The sequence below is a fragment of the Megalobrama amblycephala genome, linkage group LG5, assembly GCF_018812025.1.
Source record: "Megalobrama amblycephala isolate DHTTF-2021 linkage group LG5, ASM1881202v1, whole genome shotgun sequence".
Lineage (NCBI taxonomy): Eukaryota > Metazoa > Chordata > Actinopteri > Cypriniformes > Xenocyprididae > Megalobrama > Megalobrama amblycephala.
In genome coordinates, this window is record NC_063048.1 from 31,615,833 (window position 1) to 31,634,263 (window position 18,431).

Consider the following 18,431-nt stretch of genomic DNA (forward strand, 5'->3'; position numbering starts at 1 on the left):
CACCCTCATTTTGTTCCAAACCTGTATGAGTTTCTTTATTCTGTTGAGCACAGATATTTTAAAGAATGTTGGTAGGAAAAAAAAATACTATGGAAATCGATGATTACCAATACATATTACATACTGTTTCATACATATTTTTGTGGAAACCGTGACACATTTTCCAGCATTCTATGATGAATAAAAAGTTCAAAAGAACAGCATTTATTTTGAAAGATTATAAATGTCTTTACTGTCACTTTTGATGAAGTTAATGTGTCCCACGAATGCATGTTTGTGTGTGTGTGCAGGCCCAGGAAAGGACCAGGAGGAGCTGAGGAGGAAGGTCGAGAACGGTGTTAGGGAACTGTGGTATTTCGTACGCAGCGAGGTGAAGAAACTGGCACTGGTGGAGACTGGAGCACTACAGAAACATGTCGACACACTCCTACAGGACATGGGACACCAGGAGAGGTTATATACATACATATATATACACCAGGAATACACTCATATAGACATTTTGGCCATATATATATATATATATATATATATATATATATATATATATATATATATATATATATATATATATATATATAATTTAAATCTAATTTATTCCTGTGATAAAATCTGAATTTTCTGCATCGTTACTCCAGTCTTTAGTGTCACATGATTCTTTAGAAATCATTCTAATATGCTGATTTGCTGCTCAAGATACATTTCTTATTATTAACAATTTCGAAAACGTGCCGATTAATATTTTTGTGGAAATTTTTTTGATGAATATAGTGTTCAAAAGAACAGTATTTATTTGAAATAGAAATCATTTTTAACATTATAAATGTCTTTACTGTAACTTTTGATCATTTTGCTGTGTCTTTGCCGAACAAAAGTATTTTTAAAAAGTTTTATGTTCCCCAAACTTTTGAACGGTAGTGTACGTTTCTAACTAAATTTGAGAAACTACAAATTTTTTGTTTATATTTGCTCCCTGCAATCCCCTTTTGGGGTCATACTTTTTCTAAACATATAAAAACACAGCATTCTGTACAATTACGATCAAAACTTGAACAATGAACAATTATTGCTGTTTATTATGAAATCAAATCAACATCAAATGCAACAGTAGCTTTAAAAAATCTGAGATATCATGACATAAACACTCTGCAAGGATACATTAGAAATGATTGGCCAGTTCCTATACAGCTCTCATTAAATCTGCATTACACAATTAACTTAAGCCTACAAATCAAAAAGAAAAAACTTCACTACATGAGCTTTTTTTCACTACATTTGAAACAGCTGATGTATCAACAGGCATCAAAACATTTCATTACGTAATAGAAATGATTAATATCTGTTTAATACTTTCCCCGTTTTTTGCACAAGGTTCACTTTGACGTGTCCTAATCATGTACTACATTTTATTAAAAAGGGAAAAAAATTCTCTCTGTCTCTAATCTCATTCTAAACAGCTGTAATCTCATGTGGCAGTAATACCATTATTGAGGTTTAATGGGTGTGTATGTTTAGATCAGTGCGTTTGCTTGCACTTCTGAAAAAAGGCCATGTGATGTCGAACAGCCGCAAAAAATTAAGTCATTACTAGAGTAGTCTTAATTGTATTGTGGATGATTAGCAAGGCATAGGCCAGGCCGACTTTAGTTTGTGCCTGTAAAACTAATTTAATATTATTTCTTTACAAAATGCTCTGTAATTAGCCATAATCAATTGGTTTAATTAGCAGATATGGTGTGCTGTGCTTGTTTGAGTTTTGAATTGTGTTTTTACATTAGTGTTTATATGAACTTTAGGTCCATCATGACAGACTTGTATCATCTGAGCCAGGCAGACGGTGCTGGAGATTGGAGAGAGAAGGAAGCTAAAGAACTGTCCGACCTAGTACAGAACAGAATCATGTACCTACAGGTAAATTATATACACAGACTTTTTTTGTTTTCCCTTTTCCTTTTTTTCTTTTTTAGAAAGGCTTTATTATATTTATGATGATATTTTCAGTCATTTGTCCCTTGAGATTTTAATACAGCTCAGTAAACTCAAATCCTTTGATTCCTATACACCAAAAACATTTGTTCAGATTTGCGAACCAATTCGCTCAGTGTGCCTTTTGTAAGTAGATGGCTACAAGTGTCTTTTTATGTTATTAATGCATCACTGAATCATTGACCCAACTAATTTATTACAAAACCCCAAATCACTCAAGACTAAAACAAGTATTAACATATTTTATTTAAAAAATTGCTTGTTAAAAATGTAATAAGAGGCTCTTGAAAGTGTGTTTAAATTTAATAGAAGAAGAAGAAGAAAAGGAAGAAAAAGAAATGTATTGTACAGTTCTACTTAAAGGCCCTAAATGTGATTTGCTCTTGGAAGGCAGAAAAGCAGTCAAATGCTCTAAAAGGAAGACACTTCAGTGAACCTTTTTTTTTTTTTTTTTTTTTTTTCAATTTGTGGATGAAGTACACAAATCAAGTACTCAAATCAAGTGATCAAAGTATTAAATGGTTAGTTCACCCAAAAATTAAAATTATCCTATAATTTACTCACCCTCAAGCCATGTATATGACTAGGTTTATATGACTTTCTTGTTTCAGTCAAACACAATCAGAGTTATATTAAGAAATATTCTGGGTCTTCTAGGCTTTATAATGGGAGTGAATAGTAACCGATATTTTGTAGCCCAAACAAGCACATCCATCCATCATAAAAGTAATCCATTCGACTCAAGTGTGTTAATAAAGGCCTTCTGAAGCAAAGCAGTGCGTTTTTGTAAGAAAAATATAGATATTTATAACTTAAAAAACTAGAATCACTGGCTTTCATCCACGAATCGATTCCGGCGGAAGAGTGAACTTGACCTACACATGACGTTTTGATGAATGCGGAAGCGCACAGGATAGAGCAAAACAAATCACGAATTAAAAGTGTAAAACGAGAATTTTTAAGACAAATGTCGGAGGAGCTTGAGTTTGTTGCCCAGCTTTATTTGTTTGAACAGCGAGAGGTGTCATATGCCAGAACTCGACTAACATTACCGCAAGCCAGCTAGTATAGTTAGTGAAGTTATAAATATGGATATTTTATTTAGAAACGCATTGCTTTGCTTCAAAATATTGGTTACTATTCACTCCCTTTATAAAGCACAGCCGGTGGAAAAGAATTGGGATAGGACTCGAGAAGAAATCATGTTCATGGATGTGATTATTAACGTTACTGTAGTATGAAGCAGAGTAGGACCGAGTGTTGTGGGAGCTGAACGAGGCCGCTGGAGCGATTGATCAACACACGCCTCACAAGCAGCTGAATTTTTTTTTTTTATGACACAGTCGGCGGTGACGCTTCCGCTTTTCCGGTCATGAGTATGAGGTGACTCAGCTCTGTTTATCATATTAGATACATTTGAGTGTGTTGAAAATGATGTTATAACGTTAAGGCATGGTAAAGCGTGGTACTCACAAAAAATCAATAAAATTAGATTTCAACAATAAGAATAAACGTGTTGAGCTACATAACAATATTTAGTTTTCTGTCTATAAATATATCAAAACAGTTGTTCCCTTGTCTATTAAAACATGTAATATATTAAAGCGTCTTTGGCGTTTCCATGGTTTCTACAAAATGAAACCGGAAACCGAGGGTAACGCAGGTATGATGCAATTGACAGGCGACTCCTCACATGTCCCGGAGTTCCTGGTTAAAATTGCAATTTTCTCATGATTTACAAATAGTTGGAAACATTTGGGATATTGTAAGTACTCAAGTGAACAAAACATATAACTCTGGCCTAGTGGTTTTTGGATATTTTACTGCAAAATTTTACTGCAAAATATTTTACTGCAACACCTTTTAAGTGTTATGCTGCGTTCACACCAAACGCGAATAGAGCGTCAAATTCGCGTCTACCGCGTCTAGTTTGCCGCTTGAACATTTTGAATGCATTCGCGCGTCTAGAGCGAAATAGACGCGCGTAAAAAACAAGTGTTTGAAGCGAAATTGACGCGCGTCCGAGGCGAAATCCGCTTCTTGTGGGAGGGGCAAGTGCTAGGCGGTTGTCTGTTTGCAAGATGGCTGATGTTGATTGTGCGTTCATCGAGAGAGCTACCGCTTTGTATTTGCTCTGGAGAGCAGAACAGCGGCGTAGGGGTCAGCGTCGCGGGAAGGCCGCGGGTCGATAAACGTGTACGTGACTCAAAAGTGAAATGTGTATTTACAACTTACCAGGTAGCCCAATCTCCTCACCAACACTCTTCCAAGCGAGGTCCTTTTTATTCCTGTCTGAAGTATGAACTTGTGTCATAAATCTCTGGGTGACTGCTCACTGATAATATCAGTCGTTCCTCCATTTTGAATGAGTGACTCCGGGCGGGCCTGCCGCCATAGCAGCAAGCAGGCTCCTGATTGGTTAACGCGGCGCGAATTTACGCCAAAGTTAACATTTTTCAACTCGGGCGTCAGACGCGAATTCGCGTCAAACGCTAAATGCACAAAAAGCACCATTCGCGCGTAACGCGCGTATCGCGCGAAACGCTCAATTCGCGCCATTCGCGCGAACTAGACGCGCGAATGAGGCGAATTCGCGTCTTCCGCGCCGCGCTAAACGCCTCATTCGCACCGCAAGACCTCCAGACGCGCGTAAACGCGTCTTTACATTGACTTAACATTGAAATCATTCGCGCCAGACGCTCTATTCGTGTTTGGTGTGAACACAGCATTACAAGTAAAAAGTACTGATCAATGAATGTTTATTCATTTAAACTTGTCATACACTGATAATAACTACTACTGATAATTTCAGAAAATTCAAGTGTGCAAGCAAGTTAAAATATAACACAGTATATAAAAATAAGGAAAAACAAAATCACGTAGGGCAAAATGTGTTAACATTTTAAGAAGAATGCTATGCAAACATACTATTTTTATATCATTTGAAACTGCTACCGCAGCGGGGAAGATTAGAGGGATCAAATGTAAAAATTTGACAACTTTTCAATGAACCCATATTGCTTGTCTCATGAATAATAGGGTCCCCCTCCATGTCTATATGGCGACTGGCACTGCTTCCATTCCTCACAGCCTCTCTTTTGTCTGTATGTTTTGTTTGTTTTTCAAATTAAATGTGGCATCTGTTTCAAATAAAGTCTATTAGCTGAACAAGATCACAAACACTCACCCTCCTCCTTCCCTCTCTCCATTTATCAGTGAGAGGGGTGATTATATTGCAGTTGGCGGGACAGCAGTACATTGTCCCTCTCTCTGAGATGGGATGGGGTGGTTGTTTTGCGCTGACTCCACACTGGAGACTAAACTGATATTCAGCTGCAACACAATGCAGTGCCACGCACAAGCTCACGGGCTGTAATCAGCAGAGCTCAGCTTGATTCTGATTCCTGATTGATTCTCTTGCAGAAAGACTTTAAACTGCCGTCACACACTGAAGTTACAGTTAGAATGTCAACAGAACATTGTGGTTTTAGGCAATTGATGCTTTTACCTAATAATCATATTTGTAACTGCATATTTGTGATAGATTTATCTTTAAGTTTTATAAGCAGTGGTATGAACAAAAAAAATGGTTGAAGGTCTGCAATGCTAAATGCAAATAATAAAATACAGCTAAATAATAGGAGAACAAAATAAATAGGCTTAGTAGTTATTTATAAGCTTTCAATATCATTTGCTTTAAATCTCAAGGCCATGCGTCCAATCAAACTCTGTTATTTAGATGCATACCACAGAGTGTGGTATTCAAGTCATTTAGTAAAAGCAAACAAACTCTGCAAATTGACAAAATATGACAGATAACATTAAATATGGGTTTATGTGCAATTATAATACATATGGTTTGTGCCAACCACAATGTGCTTTTTGTGGACAATTATTATGAAATAATCCAATTTAAAGGGTTAGTTCACCCAAATATGAAAATTCTGTCATTAATCACTCACCCTCATGTCGTTCCACATCCGTGAGACCTTCGTTCATCTTTGGAACACAAATTAAGATATTTTTCATAAAATCCAATGGCTCAGTGAGGCCAAGACAATTAACACTTTCACTGCCCAGAAAGCTACTAAAGACATATTTAAAACAGTTCATGTGACTACAGTGGTTCAACCTTAATGTTATGAAGCGACGAGAATACTTTTTGTACGCCAAAAAAATAAAATAACGACTTTATTCAATAATATCAAGTGATGGGTGATTTCAAAACACTGCTTCATGAAGCTTCGAAGCTTTACGAATCTTTTGTTGCGAATCTGTGGTTCGGAGCATGTATCAAACTACCAAAGTCACGTGTTATCAGTAATCGAGGCTTCATTGCATGATAAGTGTTTCGAAATTTCAGTGGTTCACCACTGGGGGGCGTGGGTTTGGCAGTTTGATACGCGCTCCGAACCACAGATTCGAAACAAAAGATTCATAAAGCTTCGAAGCTTCATGAAGCAGTGTTTTGAAATCGTCCATCACTAGATATTGTTGAATAAAGACGTTATTTTGTTTTTTTGGTGCACAAAAGGTATTTCCGTCACTTCGTAACATTAAGGTTGAACCACTGTAGTCACTTGAACTGTTTTAAATATGTCTTTAGTAGCTTTCCAGGCATCTGAAAGTGTTAATTGTCTTGCTGGCAATGGAGGCCTCACTGAACCATCGGATTTTATGAAAAATATCTTAATTTGTGTTCCGAAGATGAACAAAGGTCTTACAGGTGTGGAACGACATGAGTAATTAATGACAGAATTTTCATTTTTGGGTGAACTAAACCTTTAAATTGTCAGTTTATTTGTCATTTTAATACAGAAAATGATCTTTTTTCAATAGTTATACACCAATAAGGCATAACATTATGACCACCTTCCTAATATTGTGTTGGTCCCCCTTTTGCTGCCAAAACAGCCCTGACCAGTGCTATCTGGCTCCAAGATGTTAGCAGCATATCCTTTAAGTCCTGTAAGTTGTGAGGTGGGGCCTTCATGGATCTGATTTGTTTGTTCTGCAAATCCCACAGATGCTCGATTGGATTGAGATCTGGGGAATTTGCAGGCTAAGTCAACACCTCAAACTCGTTATTGTGCTCCTCAAACCATGGAGAAACACTGCTTTCTATTATAACCTACTCATTGGGCCCAGGGGAAAACTTTTGTGCTGCTAGTACTACGTTAACTTTGGCTAATAGCTTTGTGTCAATGCTCTCCGTCAGAGAGACAGGTTAGAGCGGTAATGAGAGCTGGAGTGTGATTAAAATGATGGAGTGTATTTTACTTTGTGTGTGAGAGACAGACAGGTTGATAACAAAGAAGCCATGTCTCTTATGAAGAATGACAGTCCTGTGTCTGTCTCACTACACTGCTGTCATCCATCTCTTATCTCCCTTGTGCCTTTCTTTCTCTTCACTCTAGTCATTCACTTCTCTATTGTCCCAGTATGAGAGAAACAGCAATAGATGGAGGGACCATTTTTCGTCCTGTTTGTTTCGTCTTCTTTCATCCAGCCAAGATCATTCAGACATTAAATTCTTCAGGCATCAGGGCCAAATTTATCATTTCCTCCAGCACATACTAAAAATATTTTTATGCCAGAGATGATTGGAGAACTTAAAAACCTTGACAAATCTGCTTCTCTGTGTATTCGATCATGTTTTTTTCTTTTCTGGTCTTGAAAGATGTATAATACAAATGTCTCCATGAACCGCACGGTACAGAAGACACACTTGTGCTTTCGGTCTCATCAAATGCAAATTCATGTGGTGTTTTTGACATCTAGCAGATCAAGGAACCTGTTGGACTGTAAAAATGCCATAATACAGCAGCCTCAAATTGTCTTTCTAATGTAAAGCAATGCAATTCAGACATTTTATTGTACAATTTCAGTGTCAGTGTGTCCTGTATGTGTAAAATCCTCTTCAAATCTCTCTCTCTCTTTACTGCTCTGTAGAACCCTCAGGACTGCAGCAAGGCACGCAAGCTGGTGTGTAACATCAATAAGGGTTGTGGTTACGGCTGCCAGCTGCATCATGTGGTCTACTGCTTCATGATCGCCTATGGCACACAGCGCACGCTCATACTGGAGTCACAGAACTGGCGCTATGCCACCGGCGGCTGGGAGACGGTCTTTAAACCCGTTAGTGACTCTTGCACTGACCGCACAGGAGCCTCCACTGGACACTGGTCTGGTCAGTAACACATAACACACATACAAGGCTTCACTTTTCAGTAATATAATAATACACAACGATCAGGCGTAACATTCTGACCACCGACAGGTGAAGTGAATAACACTGATTATCTCTTCATCACGGCATCTGTTAGTGGGTGGGATATATTAGGCAGCAAGTGAACATTTGGTCCTCAATTTTGATGTGTTAGAAGCAGGAAAAATGGGCAAGCGTAAGGATTTGAGTGAGTTTGACAAGGACCAAATTGTGATGGCCAAAACTGCAGCTCTTGTGGGGTGTTCCCGGTCTGCAGTGGTCGGTATCTTTCAAAAGTGCTCCAAGGAAGGAACAGTGGTGAACCGGCGACAGGGTCATGGGCGGACAAAGCTCGATGCACGTGGGGAGCGAAGGCTGGAACGTGTGCTCCGATCCAACAGACGAGCTACTGTAGCTCAAACTGCTCAAGAAGTTAATGCTGGTTCTGATAGAAAGGTGTCAGAATACACAGTACATCGCAGTTTGTTGCGTATGGGGCTGTATAGCCGCAGACCAGTCAGGGTGCCAATGCTGACCCCTGTCTACCTTCAGGGGTCTAGTGGAGTCCATGCCTCGACAGGTCAAGGCAGCAAAAGGAGGACCAACACAATATTAGAAAGGTGGTCATAATGTTATGCATGATCGGTGTACATATATCAGTCGATACTGGATACAATATTGTTCATGCTTCAAATTTATAGTTAATTTCTGCCATTTATCAGTTATCTGCCATAACACAAAACAAATAAGCTTATTAGCATTGACAGAATTTTGGCATTAGTGCATCCCTAATTACATTCAGTCCATGCTAAAATGTGCCAGATGGTTAGGTGAAATTTTGAAGTGATCAGGGACATTAAAAATACACTTCATCTGTTTTTTTTTGTTTGTTTGTTTGTTTGTTTGTTTGTTTGTTTGTTTTTGCTTGTGTTGAGATTAGGGATGGGCATTTTTATTTTATTTTATATACTTCAATTACATATTTTTTGTTCTTGTTTTTTTGGCTTCTCGCTGTTTAATGATGTCAATCGAAGTGTTGGTCAATTGATTGTTTTTCATAAATGCGAACATATTCAATAATGGATGTTTTTGAAGAAACACACTAATGGTCATTTTTACATATACTGGCCCTGGAAGAGTCTGTCTAATAGGCTGAATCCAGCGTTCAGGGGAATTTCTCTATAGCTGGAGTAAACCTGCTGTGCTCTTAAAAGGAAAGCAGAGGGGAAGGAGAGACTGCCTTTAAAACATGAAAGAAATGACCTCAAAACAAAGCAGCTCTTTCCCATCGCTCTTTCCTCCCAGAGGACACAGTCTCTCTTAGTTTGCCCTAAAGTCTGAGTTTCTGCACTCCACGGAGCAGTGAGATTGACAGAGATGGAGCAAGCGAGTGAAATTAAACATGCCATTCCAACTCATTACGTTACATTTATGCATTTGGTAGGCACTTATATCCAAAGCGACTTACAGTGTGTTCAAGATGGAGCTCTAAGTGTTTTTTTTTTGTCTTTTTTACATTCTCTGGGAATTTAACCCATGACCTTGGCGTTGCTAGTGCCATGCCATCAGTTTTCACACATTAACATAAACATCTTGGCTTCTCATAATAAACGCACATACTGACGATACCCAGATGAATTCGGGCTAATTCTGGTGGAGCTTTCGAAAGATGGTTCTCCATAATGTACATAACATAACCTTGTTAATGCCTCTAGTTATGACACGCACGGGGTCAAAGGGTAGACGAAATCCTTGAGGATAATCCTGCTAGCGTTTAGAGAAAATACCCCCAGCAACATGCACACCCAAACACATGCGGCATTAAAATGAATCAGTGTCGCTTCAGCGGTACACACGCACAGACAGCATGAATTAAAAATAATAAAGAAGCCTCCTCCCTTGAAGCCCCCCACCCCCCCGCCCCTTCAATTTATTCATCAGGATGCAAGGACAAGATGTAATTTAGATTCTCTCGCTGCTCTAATGAGGATGAGAGAGAGAGAGAGTTATTTTGTTTATCAGTGCAATGAGGGGTGCTGGGCTGGAAAAACCTCATCCCCATGCAAAGAGCCTAACAGCAAGGTTATATAAGAACGGCTGGGGAGTTTCTCCAACACTTCTTTGTGTGAAAATACTTTTTAACATTTAATGCTGCATAAGGAATAATTTAAACCTGGCGTCTCTTTGAAGACGTTTTTCCCTGATAAAGGTTTTTTTCATGCTAGTGGTTGAACAATATGGATTTTTCAATAGTTATTGCCTTTTGATCCAGATATCTTTAGAGCGTTTCAGCCACCATGTAATGCGCATATATATGCTCACCAGCCATTGTGGCTAGTGATTTTCCAAAGTTACAAGTCACTCAGCATTTTCACTGGTGAATACTCACCAGCATTTTTACATTTTTTGTGTATTTGACTGTTTGAGTGCAATAAACAGCAAAAAAGAACTCAATTTAGTACTGAGAGGTGACTTTATGTGTGTGCACTTTGGGTGTGTGGACAAAATCTGCGGGAATGAGTAAAATTGTGCGCTATATGCGCAATCCCACGCCGAAATTCAAGCCCTGTAACACCATCAATATTCATTCAGAACAAATGACATGAGTGAGTGAGGGGAGGCGGCTTTGTGTGTCAACTCGCTGTCGGAGAGATGAGAGTATCGTGTATCGATATTGAGCATTGGAAGCGCTATTTCAGTATCAATATTTATAGAAAAATCTATATTTTTGACAACACTGCATTGCACTTAGTTTATTTCAGATCCCATTGTAAAAGACTACAATTGAAAAATGTATATATTATATATAAAATTCATCCCGCCATAGTGGTTAGTAGGAGTGACTGTGTTACGCGTCACTGCTGAAATCCACCCGCATTTGGCGGGTTGGCGGGTGTAAATGTCAAGCCCTGTATACACAATATATATATTGACATGGCTTCCAATATATTCTACATCCCCATGGCCTGAAACATACTCTTGGCATGTATGTAAGCACATAATAACATATCCAGTGTAATGGCATTGACTTTTGAAGGGAACTCCATCACCTCACCCCCTTGAGGTTTGTTACCACCACACTAATGCAAGAAGGCATGTGATGTATGTGACATATACACACTGACAAATTGTGCATCTTGAATGCACTGTAAGTCACTTTGGATAAAACTGCCTGCCAAAGGCATTCATTTAATGTAATGTTGAATATGTTTTTATACCTACGTGTTGTAGGTTTGTGGCCTGAGGGTGTCTTTTTTTCCTCTCCTGCTTCTGTGTTTTCAGCCCACACACTTTATTCCTTGTGAGCAGCTTCTCCGTCAAGCTTTATTGACTTGCTAATTGTAAATTAATCTCATATTGGAAAAGCATGTTTGGCCAATTTACAGTCCATTCTGCAATATTTAATTTCTCCAGTGCATTCCTTTATCTTTTCCACTCATTGTCTTCTGCCTTTGTCTGTAGGTGAAGCAAACGATCGGGATGTTCAGGTCATAGAGTTGCCCATCGTGGACAGCCTGCACCCTCGTCCCCCGTACCTGCCCCTGGCCATCCCTGAAGACCTTGCGGACCGTCTTCAGAGGCTTCATGGAGACCCACCCGTGTGGTGGGTGTCTCAGTTTGTGAAGTACCTGATCCGCCCTCAGGCCTGGCTGATGAAGGAGATGCAAGAAGCAACCACCAAACTGGGCTTCAAGCACCCCATTATAGGGTGAGACGTTATACATCAAAACATCACATCGTGCCATCAAATCCACATAGACGCTACATATTTCACTGTTTTTATTAGTGAAGCTTACGAAGACAGAGTGTGCTATGCTTACTACACTAAAGTGCCCCTATATAGCTTTTTCATGTGGTTAACATCATGTCGAGAAGATGCTGTGAATTTGTACAAAAAGTTGATTTATTTCACTAATTCCATTCAAAAAGTGAAACTTGTATATTATATTCATTCATTACACACAGATTGATATATTTCAAATGTTTATTTCTTTTAATTTTGATGATTATAACGATTGATGAAAATCCCAAATTCAGTATCTCAGAAAATTAGAATATTACTTAAGACCAATACAAAGAAAGGATTTTTATAAATCTTGGCCAACTGAAAAGTATGAACATGAAAAGTATGAGCATGTACAGCACTCATTACTTAGTTGGGGCTCCTTTTGCCTGAATTACTGCAGCAATGTGGCGTGGCATGGAGTCGATCAGTCTGTGGCACTGCTCAGGTGTTATGAGAGCCCAGGTTGCTCTGATAGTGGCCTTCAGCTCTTCTGCATTGTTGGGTCTGGCATATCGCATCTTCCTCTTCACAATACCCCATAGATTTTCTATGGGGTTAAGGTCAGGCGAGTTTGCTGGCCAATTAAGAACAGGGATACCATGGTCCTTAAACCAGGTACTGGTAGCTTTGGCACTGTGTGCAGGTGCCAAGTCCTGTTGGAAAATGAAATCTGCGTCTCCATAAAGTTGGTCAGCAGCAGGAAGCATGAAGTGCTCTAAAACTTCCTGGTATACGGCTGCGTTGACCTTGGACCTCAGAAAACACAGTGGACCAACACCAGCAGATGACATGGCACCCCAAACCATCACTGACTGTGGAAACTTTACACTGGACCTCAAGCAACGTGGATTGTGTGCCTCTCCTCTCTTCCTCCAGACTCTGGGACCCTGATTTCCAAAGGAAATGCAAAATTTACTTTCATCAGAGAACATAACTTTGGACCACTCAGCAGCAGTCCAGTCCTTTTTGTCTTTAGCCCAGGCGAGACGCTTCTGACGCTGTTTGTTGTTCAAGAGTGGCTTGACACAAGGAATGCGACAGCTGAAACCCATGTCTTGCATACGTCTGTGCGTAGTGGTTCTTGAAGCACTGACTCCAGCTGCAGTCCAACCTTTGTGAATCTCCCCCACATTTTTGAATGGGTTTTGTTTCACAATCCTCTCCAGGGTGCGGTTATCCCTATTGCTTGTACACTTTTTTTCTACCACATCTTTTCCTTCCCTTCGCCTCTCTATTAAAGGTGCTAAAGAGGATGTTTTGTTTTATACATTTTTGCAATATTACTTGAAACTGTCTTTACTAACTGATAAAAGACTATTTATTAGGTGCACTGAAAGTAATAATATTAATATACATCATCTGTGCACGAGGTAGGGCTTGTCAATCACTGCCATGACGTTCCTTTTGAGAGACGAGCGCGGCTGCGCGCTCCAGTAACTTTCCACACTCTACAGGCACCGCATGCAATGTTTTTGTCAGGAGACAGGAGTAACAACTGCAGATTATGAGTTGCCTGCGGTGAGTCCGACATAATGAATCCAAAAAACACGACACAGCGAATGCCGGTGGTAAACACTCGTGTTCCAATACGAGTGTTTACGAGTTTTGGGAGGCGTTCCTTTGAAATGTGTTGTGAAGGAGGGGGGTTGTTCTTACGCATGCACTCATTTCAAAAACTCAGTAACAGTCTTTGGATTCTCAGTCGACGAAAAAATCCTCTCTATCACCTTTAATGTGCTTGGACACAGAGCTCTGTGAACAGCCAGCCTCTTTTGCAATGACCTTTTGTGTCTTGCCTTCCTTGTGCAAGGTGTCAATGGTCGTCTTTTGGACAACTGTCAAGTTAGCAGTCTTCCCCATGATTGTGTAGCCTACAGAACTAGACTGAGAGACCATTTAAAGGCCTTTGCAGGTGTTTTGAGTTAATTAGCTGATTAGAGTGTGGCACCAGGTTTCTTCAATATTGAACCTTTTCACAATATTCTAATTTTCTGAGATACTGAATTTGGGATTTGGGATTACTGACGACTGTTTCTCAAATCTCGGGGAGTTCAATGCGGGATTCACAAAACCTTGCTTTTGAAAGATGGGTCAATACCCAGTTTATTTGGACCAGCTTGCTCCTCTGAATCACATTCTGTAAATATGATTAATAATTGATATATTTTTCGTCGATTGTTCAAAATACAGCTGTAGGTCTCCGGCTAACTGGCTAACTCACATTGTAGTTCTGCTGATCAGCTGAGGGTACACTATTTTCTAAAAATATGTCAGTTAATGTCTTATAACATACCACAAACTAAGTTGACACTTAGAAACGTCCTGCTTCAGTTGTGCTTGTGATTGAGATTCTGGTTGATCGACTACTTCAGACGTTTCATTGTTGGACTCTGGCTCGAATTAATAAGGTAAAATCGATGCCATCTTTTCTGTCCATACATTGTATACCCTTGAGAACTGATAAGCCTCCAAAGCTGTAATTCAGTTATGGCAATGGGCGTTTGGTTTCCGACACTCACTGTACGCGATAGACCAATCACAACAGATTGGGCCATCTGACCAATCAGAGCAGAGTAGGCTCATGGAAAGGAGGGGTTTAGAGACACTGAATCTTCGAACTGCTTCGAACAAATCGTTTAAGAATCTTTGAGAAATGAGGTGATATTAAATGTATATTATGAGAAAACCAAAGTTCTTTTTTAAATTTGCATGCATGTAAACCTGTTGTAGGAGACTCCCAAAACAATATTATGAACCGTAAACATGGCATAATAGGGGCACTTTAAAATAATATTTTCACTTGGGAAATTAAGCAATCAGCTAAAGCATAAGCTTTTTTTCCCCTTTTTTTTAAGTCCCTTAGTATAGTTTAAAAATGCAAAAAGTTTTGAGAGTTGTACTCTTATTATTAATAATAATAATAATAATAAATAAAATAATTGCATTAAAATACATTTAATATATATTTTTAATAAAAATATATACACAATTTATTACTTTTATCAATAGTAGTTCCATTGTTTAAAGCCTCCTCAAGCTTAGGAAACACAGGCACTGACAGATTTTAAATGTATTTATGTGTGAGAGAGGAAAGGAGAGGGAGAAAAGGATGAGAGAGACCCTTTCACACAAACCACCACTGCTCCAACAATCAATCTCCACTTACACCCACTTTGCTCTCTACTGGGAGCGCAACCACTCACAGCCATCTTTCTGTCTCTATCTCTCTCACACACACCATTCTTACTTTCTATGTCATCTTTTTATTCAGGCGCCCATCCTTGCAATCACACATAGACACATAATGTTTGGCATTTTCAGAAAACCGGCACCCTAAAGCGCAAAACCTTTAAACATCCGAGGGTTTTTTATTTATTTAAAAGAAATTTTATTCCCCTGGTCTGTATTTTTCCCTGTTCTGTGTCGACCTTGAATCCCTTTCTCAAACGGACACACACAATCAGCCTGACCCAGGTATTTCTCCTCTCTCTAGGGTGCATGTGCGGCGGACAGATAAGGTAGGGACGGAGGCAGCATTCCACCCCATAGAAGAGTACATGGCGCATGTGGAGGACCACTACCAGAGCCTGGCCCAGCGCATGCACGTGGACAAGAAACGAGTTTACCTCGCCACTGACGACCCCTCTCTACTGCAAGAGGCCAAGTCTAAGTGAGTACAATTTATACAGTTTATGAAAACATGTTTTAGTATCCCATGCAGTGTTTCTTCTCATTTGAATTTATCTTCTTTTAAAGATATTTTAACTGGAAAATTAGACAAAAAAGGATGATTAAGAGAAAAGCTTAGAATCATTAAGAATACCCAAAGTTGTATCCATCCTAACCAACATGGAACATCATCATTAAGTGAATGTAATAAAACACTTTATAAGAGCATCAACTTGTTTGTCTACTATTCAAAATTCGCTTTGATAAGGTGTTTGAACACTGATGTGTGTCCGCAGTGTGAGAACAACCAGTCTATAATGGTAAAAATCCACTCACTCATTTTTTTTTTTTTAATAATTCCTATAAATCAAAAGCAGTCTCTTCAAATGAGTTGATTCAGATTCCCCCCTATGATGATGTCATCATAGGGAGAAGCCCCGCCCACAACCGGTGATGCTCTGCCCTATTAGCATAGACACAACTCACTGTAGCAGCTGGAGTTGTACAATGTCTGCACCAAAGAGGCATTATAAGTGTTGTTTTGAGATGTACCAATGTATATAAGAGTTTCCATAGACTCCTGCCACTGAGGACATCGTGGTTAAATTTAATTTTCAAAGGAAATGTACAGAAGAATATTGGTAAAGTCTTATACGTTTGCGCCAATCATTTTGCCATGGACTGCTTAGAATAAGCATATAAACATATAAGGCTGAACACCGCTACTGACAGTTTCCGACATTTTCAGTGCGTGAGATTGTCCTGTTTTGTTGTTTCCGGCATTCCGGAGCATGAGCTCTTGAAGCTCCACGCTCTTTTTGAAAGGGGGTCGGGAGCACCAGCTCATTTGCATTTGAAGGGACACACACAAAAACGACACATTTTTGCTCACCCCCAAAAAGTGGCAATTTTACCATGCTATAAAAAATAATCTGTGGAGTATTTTGAGCTAAAACTTCACATACTCACTCTGGGGATATCAGAGACTTATTTTACATCTTGTAAAAAGAGGCATAATTGGTCCCCTTTAAAACAAGGGTCAGAGCGAGTACATTTGTGTCAACATTTTTATATTCAGAAATAACACGTCCGCTGATATACCGTATAATAGCAACTAAAGCGCCTCAACTGAAAAAAGTGCTGCGATACCAAAATGCTCTCAAGCGCCCACAGCTAGGCATTTTCAGAAGAGCTGCTAGTTAAAAATGCGTTGGTAGACACATGGCCTAAAGACCTGTTCACACCAAGGACTATAACAGTAATGATATAGTGCTAAAAATCATTCTAAATATAGAAGAATAGCAGAGTCCATACCTCGACTATAATGATAATGGCACAGAGAAACAATATTGTTGGAATAACTTTCAGAACAATTTTTTTTCAGCTGATGAACATTGATATCCAAGCAGAATCCATCCTGCTAAAAAACTTGAGCATTTAAAGCAGCAGATGACAAAACTGCAGCGTGCTTATAATAAACAGAACAATACTGTGCGTTGGTATGGATGAAAATATAGCTATCTTTATAGTTATTGTTATTGGTGTGAATAAGACGATAACTGTAAATAAAGATTTAATAATCATTCTAATTCTATGAGAAAAGGGAAGTTCACACCACTGCTATAACGATAACGACACAGAGGAACAATATCTTTGGAATCAGTTACTTCAGGAATTATTTTTTTCCAGCTGATGAATGATAAAACATTGACAGCCAATCAGAATTCACCCGACTTTAAAGAGCTTGAAAGTGACAGACAATATACGGCCGGCACGTGCATATAATAAACAGAACGTTATCGTCTGTTTGTGTGGCTGCTAATATTGTTATCAGTATAAATATCTTTACAGTTAATGTTCTTGGTGTGAATGGACCTTAAGGCTTGCAGTCAGTTCCAGTAGAGTCTGACATAAACATGTCGCTATGCTAATAGCTCAATTATTATGAAGCACACAAATATTGGGTGACATTAATTTTTAATTAAATAGACCTATTTTAAATACACTTACATTTCCCAGACTCCATCCACCATCTTTGCTGGAATTCAGCAAAACATATATGCAGTGATGCAATTGAATGTGGCCAAAATTAGGTGTGTAATAAGACTCGCTGCCCTCCGTTTGGGACAGCCTTGACATCATAAGCATGCCTGAAATAATGCCTAAAAATTCTGAACACTGTAGGTAGGCAGCTGAGTAGGGTTTGAAACAGCAAGAGGTGTGCCATCAGGGGAGCCTTTTAATCTACATTTGTTTTGTGTTTGTGTGCAGGTACCCTGATTATGAATTTATTAGTGATAATTCTATTTCATGGTCGGCTGGGCTACACAACCGCTACACTGAAAATTCTCTGAGAGGAGTCATCCTGGATATCCACTTCCTTTCCAGGACAAACTTCTTAGTATGCACCTTCTCCTCACAGGTACAGTTTGGCCCACTTCTTATAGAAGATTTTGTTCTGTTTGTCTCCTACACGGACATGCCCCTTTCTTCTCGCAGACGCCCTGTAGCTCTGTGATGAATGAATTGTGCATGGGTTTTCTTGCATGTACTGCTCAAACCTCCCACAGCATTTCTATGGGGTTAAGACTTGACCGTTCTATAACTCTCAATTTCTTCTTGTTGCTCTTCTTAAAACATTGTTTTGGGGATTTGCTTTGTGATTTTGGGTCATTTCTTTCTTTTTGTTGAGCTTCAGCTTTTTCATGGATAAACTTGTATTGACCACAAGGACTCTCTAGTACAATACAGACTTTGTGGTTGGCTCTGAGATGCCATGCT

The 18,431-nt window shown here is 39.1% G+C and overlaps 1 protein-coding gene across 3 annotated transcripts in view; it reads left to right on the forward strand.

The window, feature by feature from the left end:
* Nucleotides 1-18,431, forward strand: part of fut8a (fucosyltransferase 8a (alpha (1,6) fucosyltransferase)) — a 107,008-nt gene that overhangs the window by 84,749 nt on the left and 3,828 nt on the right. For all 3 annotated transcript variants that reach the window (XM_048191855.1, XM_048191854.1, XM_048191856.1), the window contains 6 exons: nt 291-453; nt 1,797-1,911; nt 7,939-8,176; nt 11,657-11,903; nt 15,475-15,651; nt 17,922-18,072. In XM_048191855.1, the coding sequence (XP_048047812.1) occupies nt 291-453; nt 1,797-1,911; nt 7,939-8,176; nt 11,657-11,903; nt 15,475-15,651; nt 17,922-18,072 (1,091 nt within the window). The remainder of the gene's footprint in view (nt 1-290; nt 454-1,796; nt 1,912-7,938; nt 8,177-11,656; nt 11,904-15,474; nt 15,652-17,921; nt 18,073-18,431) is intronic.